The 10,000-nt window shown below is 38.4% G+C and overlaps 2 protein-coding genes across 6 annotated transcripts in view; one reads left to right on the plus strand and one right to left on the minus strand.

The window, feature by feature from the left end:
- LOC111325774 (uncharacterized) overlaps positions 1–4,455 on the minus strand; it is an 11,862-nt gene extending 7,407 nt beyond the window's left edge. The window contains exons 1-3 of the mRNA XM_022929666.2: positions 4,216–4,455; positions 2,341–2,569; positions 572–691 (exon numbers count right to left, since the gene is read on the minus strand). Of these exons, the coding sequence (XP_022785401.1) occupies positions 572–691; positions 2,341–2,517 (297 nt within the window). The 5' untranslated portion in view covers positions 2,518–2,569; positions 4,216–4,455. The remainder of the gene's footprint in view (positions 1–571; positions 692–2,340; positions 2,570–4,215) is intronic.
- Positions 4,456–4,941: 486 nt separating this feature from the next.
- LOC111325772 (uncharacterized) lies at positions 4,942–9,970 on the plus strand. Of its 5 annotated transcripts, none has more exons than XR_015990241.1 (7): positions 4,958–5,455; positions 6,779–7,167; positions 8,162–8,305; positions 8,493–8,663; positions 9,070–9,142; positions 9,243–9,461; positions 9,589–9,970. XR_015990241.1 is itself a non-coding variant. In XM_022929664.2 (6 exons), the coding sequence occupies exons 1-6, from the start codon at positions 5,446–5,448 to the stop codon at positions 9,606–9,608; spliced, it is 804 nt and encodes a 267-aa protein (XP_022785399.1). In that variant the 5' UTR covers positions 4,942–5,445; the 3' UTR covers positions 9,609–9,970. The 5 variants fall into 5 exon arrangements, 3 of the variants coding, with proteins under 3 accessions (XP_022785399.1, XP_022785398.1, XP_022785396.1); XR_015990242.1 differs by having other exon boundaries at positions 4,959–5,455; positions 9,358–9,461; XM_022929664.2 differs by lacking the exon at positions 9,243–9,461 and having other exon boundaries at positions 4,942–5,455; positions 8,165–8,305.
- Positions 9,971–10,000: the final 30 nt, after the last annotated feature.

Genomic DNA, 10,000 nt, shown 5'->3' on the forward strand with positions numbered 1-10,000 from the left:
GCATATATTGCGCTCTACTTTTATGTATCGAGCACTGTTATACGGAAAAATCGAAACACAGACTTCCTAATTGGCCCCAGGTTAACACTTGATGAGCACTCTACGATAATCCACAATGGAAAAGTTTAACATTGGCTACTCTACAAAGAATATTCCTCTACCATCACGGAACGACTATTTACAACGACTCGTCGAAAAAACCGAGCTGAGGTTTTACGTAGAATGCGCTGGAAAGCTCATTTCTTCCTCAACCCCGACACAACCAAGCCCTCGAAAGACACATACGGCTTCAAGTCTACCAAGAACCGACCTCCGATCGATGAAGAGGGATAAAAACTTAGTTGTTGTATTTTTCTACTAAACATATATTTATATGTATATTTAACTAACTAACTGCAGACAGTACTGTTTCGGTCCTTCTGGGCCTCATCAGTGCAGCGCTGACTGTAGGATGGAGGTATGGCCATATAGCCATGTAGTCACTTCAAATGACTCCACATTTGTGTCATCATCTAAGCCATGCTAGAGTGCTCAAAATAGTAACTAGTGAGCTCTGACAGTGAGGCATCACCTCTTTCTCAGCGTGAAAGTCTTCCATGGATAGCCGTCCAATAAGTTTTTCCCCTTGAGGTTTCTTCCATCGGAAACTGTCTGAGAATATCTCCGTTATGTTTGGATCACCTTGCAGCTTCTATGAACAGTTCACAATAAGAAGATAACTTACATCTTCATACTCACAAATGTTCTTTCTCTCTTCGGGTACAAGGTCCTCAAATTTGGAATGACATTCCTCTCTCACTTCGTAATTCACTTACTCTTTCTAGTTATAAAGGTAAACTGAGAGATCATTTTCAATCATTATAAGTTTAAACTAAGTTGAACTCAAATTTAAATTTACTTTTACTATTATTACTTTCTGCACACTACCATTATTTATGTTTATTTAGCTTTATATGCAGTAATGAATTTTTATGTTGTAATTGTTTGCCTTTTCTCCGTAAATCTTGTATTTACTGTTATATACAGTACTGTTTCGGCCTTCTGGGCCTCATCAGTGCAGTGCTGATGCTAGGATGGGGGAGAACCGATATGGATCCCCAAACGATCCCACACTTGAGTTATCGTTTAAGCCATGCCAGAGTGCTCAAACTAGAAGGGCCTAGTGAGCTATGATCGATTTAGTCGCAGATTGTAACTCTCTGACTTATGCCATATAAGCCTCTGGCTTTGGCATCTCATTATCGTTGTGCATAATTATTGTTAAAGATTAATGAAGATTAATGCAGAGTCGACATGAATGCATATAGTAGTCACAAGATACAGGTTTAGGACTAAAGAAACAAATACTTTGTTCGAGATCGCTTCAACCGCAGCTCAACGCTTAATCTTCACATAGATTTTTTGAGGCTGCTTCCCAAAAGTGAAAACGAAAACGAGGGGTTTGGTGGTGAAAATGGTAAATTTCAAAGAGTGGGTAGTCGGGTTAGTCTTCTCCAGGCTGTCAGTAATCCCATCAAGCCAAAATGGGGGCTTCCACATTCGGTGGGAATGGCTGATCAATCGGAAGAATGGATAGTCAAGTTCGCTGACTAACTTTCGAACTGTCTGGCCTGCTAATTTGCAGAATGTTTGATTGTCTGACTAACTGACTTGCTGACTGACTGACTAAATGACTGACTGATTGGCTGACTATCAGAAATTAGAACATAGCTAGCAGAATCGCGCAGTTAAATTCATTATACGTGAGCGTGCTCAAAATCCCGATAGTGCACGCTGATAGCGTCAGCAAATCCTACTTCGCCAGAACTTTTTTTTTCGCGCGAGCGGCCATTGTTAGCGCGGGGAAAAATAATATATTTCGCGACAATAATGGATACAAACAAACTCGGCATACTAGTCCGAAAACGAAGACAATGTTTCGACCTTTTCCCTTGGGCTAGAACTCTTAAATGAGGCAGAAAGAAAGAAAAACAAAGGAAAAGGAGACTCGGAAACAGCGCCGTCACGATTCGCTTCAACTGATATTGTTGTCCGTTTTTTGCGTCATATTTGATGCACAATTCCACCGGCTATGTTCTAAAACAATTGGTTCATGCTTTTAGCTGTGCACTATCGAGTTGTGGAGCACGTGGGAAGTTTGGAAAGCACTCAAGAAGCTAGAGTTGCCCTCGGCTATCGCTTCGGGCAACTCTTACGCTTCTTTCGTGCTCTCCAAACTTCCCGCGTGCTCCATAACTCGATAGTGCACGCTAAAGCATGAACCAATTGTTAAGTAACTGACTGGTTAGTGGACCGATAGCTTGTTTAACTGGCAGACTGCGCTGAACAACCCGATCTTACTCTGAGAATATCCAAGCGGCCAGAATCCTCTAAGGCCCGGGTGACGTACATGACCAGCTGGTGCAGTAATCCTGTTCCACCATTTGTCTCTGGTCGTACATAACTGAAAATATCCACCATGTAATAGTCGTTATCGACGCAGGTTTCTTGGATGCGCAGTGGAACGTTATCGGACATTATAACGCTGTGGACAGCGGTTTGATGTTACTTCTTTAGTGCAAACTGCAGTCTTAAAAAAAAAGGAATTAGAACAAAAAAAGATTGTAGAATATACGAAAAAGGAGAGGCGCATGTATATTACGTCGGTGTTCTCATGTTGCATTGATGTTGTCTAAATAACTTGTGAATTCTCATAAGATTTAACAAATATAGTTAATATTGGGCTGGTAGACAGTCTGACAATATAATTAACACCGTGCTTTAATCTGGTTTTTGGTATCCTCTGTCAATGACAGTAAATGATAGTTGAAACTATCATCTACTATCATCAACTTCTATGACTTTTGAACGGGGCTTTAGTTAAATTAGAAACTTGGACAGGGAGGTATGCTGACTTGTACGTCGCACAGATTGCGGGCTCGGATATACAGTCTTTGTCTTTACTTGCCTGAGTAGACCTTATTGGAGTCTTATTAGCTTTGGCTCTCGTGATGATACTCTAGAGAGTCATTTCTTTCAAACTCTCGAATATCTATATTGAGGGGATATGAATATAGACAAAGTAATTATTCTCTCCGCCTCTATTATCTTCTCCTGATCTTGAAATGCATGCAACAAATTCGACAAACGAATGAGGTTTTGAGTGGGTCTGTATCAATTTTTTATCCTCGGTGACATGCATTTAATAGGTGGAAATACAAAGAAGCTGCTAATCAGCACATCATCACAAATCTCCGGCTCAGTTGGCCAAAAACAAAATGACGTTTAACTCAATTCTGGAGCACGTCATCCATGACTGAACTCAATGACAAACACGGCAATCGTATGATCTGTCTCGTCATTCACCAACAATTACATGCCTTATGCACTAAAACAGCTAGGACTGACGAAAGACTTCCAACGAGGCCCAAAATAATCAGCAACAGTGAGTTGCCAAGATCATTGATCCTTGACTTATTTTAGGACCTAATCATCCTCTTGTTTTGCTCTCGCTTAACGTTACCCTTGTGGTCAGGAAAGTTGAGAATAGAAGCCTAAGAACAAAACTATCTTAGGGACGAAAAGAAAAGAAGAATGAATGATTCATTAGACAATTGCCTGCCATGAGATGCACATCGCTCATCGGTATAAGCAATGCTTTCTGACCTACGTCACCTGCAGAGAAAGAAGCTGACTGGAGTCGGTGCGAGCCTGCAATGTGTCATGAACTCTAGTGAGGATTCTTTGGCGCGAGAGCTGTCATTTTATATTCTCAACGTGAATGTCCGCTTTAACAATAATGCGCAGGCAAAGATGAGCGATTGCATCAGAGGCTTATTATATTTTTATATTTAGGACTTTATTACATTTAGGTTATTGCATTTAGGCCTTTAGGGATAATTGTTTCTTTCTTCTAATGGACAATAAATTCAGTGAACCTCTGCAAAGAATGTTGTCACAGGAAGTTTTTAATGTATTCACAAAAATAGAAGTCACTTGACGTAAGGGGGGGAGGGGGTTTCCCCTATGAACAAACAAAACAAACAAAACAAACAAAATGTAACGAAACACCTAAAGTATTTTCTCTTCCGAGTTAGTAAATGGAAGCAAATGGAACATGTGTCGGCGTTAACTAAGTCATCACAATCACTGCAGACACTTATTTGATATTTCAACCACAACAGCCTGTCAAATAGGATCAGACGTTTGTAAATCAATGGCCCTGGTGATTCATACCTTCAAGCCTTCCGAAACCAAAACGATGAATATATGTTCAATTCCTTCTTCGAATATTTGCAGGGTGCGATGGTCTTGTGAGCTGAATTTTGTATTCGCAACCGATAGCTAATTTGATCCAGTTACGATATTTTCGGAGCCTCCGTATTAAACGAATGCTCCGATGCTAGCTCCCTTATCCACGCTACAAATCTGCTTCTCAAACGTACACTTGTTTTCAAAATCGCTTCATTGCTTGAATGGGAGATGGACTTTGTACCGAGATTTATTTTCTTCCCATAGCAAGGGGAATCCCTATTCACTTTCGACTTAAAACTGCTTTCACATCAAAAATGAACGACCTCTATTTTTTCCTTATAAGGAAAATTATGTTCTCAGTCTTTGTGAACGTTTTCCAGTTTTCTTTTGAAATATACAATAATCTAGGGACTCTGGCTTTGGCGAAAGAGCTTATCTTGGAAGAAATTTTGCGTTTCTCGATCTTTCCCCGCTAAACTTGGCGAAAGCGCTTTCCTAAGATGTCTTTAGCTAGATTTTTGTTTATCACATCTCGGGATTGGATGACTTCCAAAGCGTCAAAAATCTGCTTTATTGCAAATTTTGCTTTCGAGGGAAAAACCCCTGCCCTTTGTTTATATTTTCGCTTTATTTATTTGAAACCCGTTTCAAAACAGGTCTCTTACTTTGGTGCTTTTGCAAGATTTGCTCTTTGCAGCACAATAACGGAAGAAAGAGTCAGTAAGAGAAACAAAAATCTTATGAGAACTTTAGTTTTGTCTTTTGATTATTTTTAAACCTTCCCAGACGGTGACCACGACGGTTGATGACCTGCCTGTGTTATGTTCAATTGGTGGTCTCAGTTTTCATTTTTTATGAACACATTAACCTTTATCTTTTAGCTATATCTTGTAACTTCAAAGATCAAATGGACATTGACGACTTCGATAGGCATTATTGGCACCATTCAATGCCTATCTCTTATTGTTTTCATCACTGGTTTCGCTAGAAAACGCTTCGTTTCTAAAATGTTTTTGAATTAAAATATTTAATTAGGGGTAAATCCCTTTTTCCGCTTTCATTTCGGTTCAAGTTTGGTCATAAATTGTGAAACGCGTCCGGACAAACTCCACTTACTCAGTGCAATCCAAGCTGTACGAGGGAGAGCGATGTTTACAGTGTCAAAACCATGTGAAGCTCAGGAAAAGGCAGAAATTCGGACCAACACCAAGAATGCGTCCAGGTAGGTCACTACATATGCAATCAACCGAAGCACAAATCTGGAGAATACGAACGCTATTTCTTTCATGGATTAATTCAGCCATAGGAGTGAACATAGTAAAAAAGCGAAAGTGCTTCGTGTATAATATTTTAAATCTGTGTTGTATATCACCGAATTTTAAAATAGGTATCATAAAACAGGCAAAGATATCTCCATTGCGGCTGCTCGTCCTCGCTTGCACATTGATGACACTTTTGTTTTATCCTTGCTGGAAAATTAACAATTATGTCCCTTTTATCCAAAGCTGTTCAACATATGAAAACAATTCACCTTTGGGAGGAAATTGTCTTAGGTCAGCAGATCTTAGCAATAAATTCTTTCACTCTTCTATTTTTTGTTTGTTTGTTTGTTTGATTGTTTGTTTGTTTTATTGCAACATGCCGGATGAGCTCGAATTGAGAGTGAAATTTCTTTAATAAGTTGTCATATTATGAAGGAAAAGGTTCTGGAGCACTTCCAGAGATTCTTATTGTTATCATCATCATCAACGCCACCAACGTCATCACCGTCATCATTCTTGTCATCATCGTTATCATAATCATCATCGTTATCATAATCATCATCATTAAGATCATCGTCATTCCCATTATCATAACTTTCATCATCGTTATCATTATCATTAAGCCGATTTATCTGTCTATCCACTGATCTATCGATCTATCAATCTACCTATTTAACGGCTATCGCCCCGCGCGACTCTTAAGCTTCTTTCGTGCCTAGCAAACCTCCCAAGTGCATCCATAACTCAATACTGTACACTGTGGCGTTTACCATTTGTTTTATAACACAACATTGATATATTGTAGCGAAAGAGTTTTCTTTTACTTCACAAATCTTACGAGACCAGAAAAAACAAGCGCGCGCAGAAAACTACTCTTTTCACTTGCTCACGTCCGCAGCGTACACCTACGGGCAAATGGTGGACGCTGAATCGACCAATCAGAGCGCGCGCTTTGCTTTGGTTATCTTATAAAGATCTGTCTTTTTGCTTGTTCATCAGACAATTTTTAAGCGTTAGACCTTCGTCGTAACTCTTTACGCTAGTCAATTTACAATTTCAACTTAGTTGATATAACCAAATTACCTTGTTACCCCCATGGACGCAGCACCATAGCTTTTTTAGAAACTTACCCCCCTTTAGAAAAATGTTAAGTCATTTTAAGTCTATTATGATTCATCGATGGTGTAGCACTCGTTCACTTTTCTGATTCTTGATGCTGTTTTTGTTTTTGCTGTATTTAAAAGCGGGTAACACGACTGATATCATATCTTTATCTTTAACAGCAGTGATGGTCAGCGGCCATTATGTAATAAATCAAAATGGGCCCCTTCCTCCACAGCCCATTTTGATCGAACACTGCTGTTTGATGGTAAAGGGAAACGCATGGGATATCTCTATTAAATGCCGGCCACATTCCAATCAACGCAAGAAAAATGAAAACTGGATAAATATCAATGAAGTATATCCTGATGCCAAAGTGGAGAGAAAACGTAACGACATCCAGCTAACCTTGCCTTTGCTGAGAGAAAATCTTGAAGTGGCAGCCTTTGGAGTTCCAGGAAAAGATGACCAGAAGCGAATGCAAATGGCGATCTTTGGAAAGGAGCCAACTAAAGGCTGCGACTGGAAGATTAGGATTTATCTGATAGATGACTCCGAAATGGCGTTCAAGGTAACACATTTACTCCTAGTCATAATAATTATTTTTTTTTTTGTCTTGTTCTTTTTTTCTAGGAAAAAGAAAAGAAAGAGAGGAACAAAAGAACATACATAAACTTTTTTTTTTTCTCAAATTTAAGAGTAGCTTGTAAAAACTAATTTTTCCGAGAGAGAAATAACAATTAACAAAAGAATAAAGGCTGATAGTTTCGAAAGAAACTGTTTGGGGCTGCGTCGGTGGGAGTAACGCAATAATTTGGATATATCAACAAAGTTGAAATGGCAAATTGGCCACCGTAATGATTACAAAAGCTGACGTTTCGAGCGTTAGCCCTTCGTCTTTCGCTCCGACGAAGGGCTAACGCTCGAAACGTCAGCTTTTGTAATCATTACGGTGGCCAATTTACCATTTCAACTTTGTTGATATATCCACATTAACAAAAGAAATCGACATAATATACAATGGCATTATAAAAAAAAATCTCGTGCAATATTTATAATTAACAGCTAAAATGAAATAAATAGATTTACTGAATATTAAAAATACAATATCAATTCAATTACAATATGTTCTAAAATTACATCAATTTAAAGCTAGCTAATGCTTTTTTAAAGTCATTAAGGTTCAGGGTTCAAACATTGTCCGGTAGTGAATTCCATCATGATAGTTTAACGGCATGATAAGAAAAAGAGCGAAGGCCATAAGAAGTAGACTTAACAACAGGGAGTTTCAGAATGTAGTTACCGCGTAAATTATAAGTGGTATTACGAAAAGTAAACATATTCCTCATGTAGAAGAAAAGGAACGTTATTGCCTCAATGACCTCAAATATTTCATGCTCAGATAAATCTTTTGAATTCGGCCTGCATTTCTGTATCCTAATTTAGTTTATCGTTTGTTTTCATAAGTTAGTTTATTGCTATTGTTTTTTGCATGTTTGTTTGACTCGTTTGTTCGTTTGTTCACTTGATCTTTTAGGCCTCTTTTCCTTTTATTCAATTTACAGCAGATTTGTAAGAAAGGAGAAGATTCAGGAATCAAATTGTTGACAACACTGTCCAGCTTGTTTGTATCCAACAGTAAACAAGATATCAGCATAGAGTTTATCGACTTGGATCCGGGGTGGCAAATCGTTGGGGAGAAATTGAACGTAAGCTAGTCAATAGGGAATGAGTGTGTTCTTAGATAGTGTGACTTTCAGCTATAACTGAACCTACAAGCGAGAGTTCGTTTCAATGCTAAAACACGCATTTTACCTGCAAATAGCGCCTGACACTGCAATCATTTAAGGGTTCTGATTCCCAGATTCTGAGCTTCTATGAAATCCTCTTCCTTAGACGATAGCGTCAGGAGATGCCTGGAATTCTCAAGAAAATGCGACAGGTTTTCCTTGCTGTGATTTTGTTGTGAGACACGTTGATATGACAAAGCAGCAGTTCTTCTGTACAATAAGGGCAAAACACGAAGACGACAGCGCTAGTAACGAGGTCGTGGCCTTTTTCCAACAGGTAAATAACCTCATTATAATCTTTACCTCATTCATGTTATATCTTTACGGTTATCTTACAGCTATCGAATTTACGAGACAATTTACAACGGAAAAGGTCAAATTAGCGATTGCTCTTCATTAAAGAAGGATGAATAAACGTGGCTAAAACAATAATGTCAAAAAGTGTGGTAAGCAATCTAATAGTTTATCTGTAAGTGAAGACAACTCAATTATTCAACTTAAAAAGAAAAACAAACAAACAAAACAAAACAAAATAGAGAGAAAAAACTAAGCAAAACAAGACAAAACATTACTAAAAAGAGAGTAAGAAAAACTGATAAAGAACTAGTTTTACAACGACAGAGGTGGCTAACTTCAGGATAGGCAATGAATCAATTCCGTCTCCTTCTTTTGTTGTTCCCCAGAGCAGTGGTACCAAGATCATCAACTTAACTGGAAAAAAACTCAAGAACACTTTTCAGATGAAATGCTCGAAAGGTAGGACAAATTTATGATTTTTTATGATTATACGAAGTTATACTTTCCAGGTCGAATTTAGCTATAGGTCCCTCAATCAAATACATTCAATGTCTTTTAGCTGTCCCCAGGGGTTAAAGAGAGAACGCGGTGAAAATATGCAGTTCTCGCCGAGCTTTACGTGAGCCGAGCTTACGAAAGAAGATGATTACTACAATATTTCTTACGTCTAATAGACTAGGACTGTTTGGTTGAAAGCCCCTCAGCAGTTAACTCGTGAGATGAAATTGGTATCTTTGGATTTTTTCTAACGACAACAGGATGGGTCACGCTTATTCGGGTTAGTAACTCAGAAGTGGAAATTATCCAGCTTTAAAACTTTTGGTGGGGAATGTTCGATTAATCATTAAATAATCAAAGCATGAATTCGTTCATTCACTAATCCATTCATTCATTCATTCCATCAGAATGCAATGCTGCTGGATGACGTCTCTGAAACGGATTGTCGGTATTCAACTTCAGTACCAAGCCTTGCAGCTTTGCATAGGCGTTATGATTTTCACCGTCCACTATAGACACGCTAAGGCTAATCAGGAATCTCTAAAAATAACAAGAAAAGCCACCAATCGAATGGCAACAGGGACGGATCTAAATAGTGTTAAATTAATCTTTACTTAGTCAGAAACATAACTAAAAAGAGTAGAATGTAGCAAGTCAAATTGATATGTAGTGGCTGACTATTTTTGCCACTTTTATGCACCAAGCTAAATGCCACTTCTCAATCGGTCAGCACTTTAAGCAGTCAATTAAAATCAAATATGTCCGGCCGTTGGAAATTTTCTTGTCTGATTCTTGTTTGATGACTCTTTTCTATATTTG

The sequence above is a fragment of the Stylophora pistillata genome, chromosome 8 (genome assembly GCF_964205215.1).
Source record: "Stylophora pistillata chromosome 8, jaStyPist1.2, whole genome shotgun sequence".
Lineage (NCBI taxonomy): Eukaryota > Metazoa > Cnidaria > Anthozoa > Scleractinia > Pocilloporidae > Stylophora > Stylophora pistillata.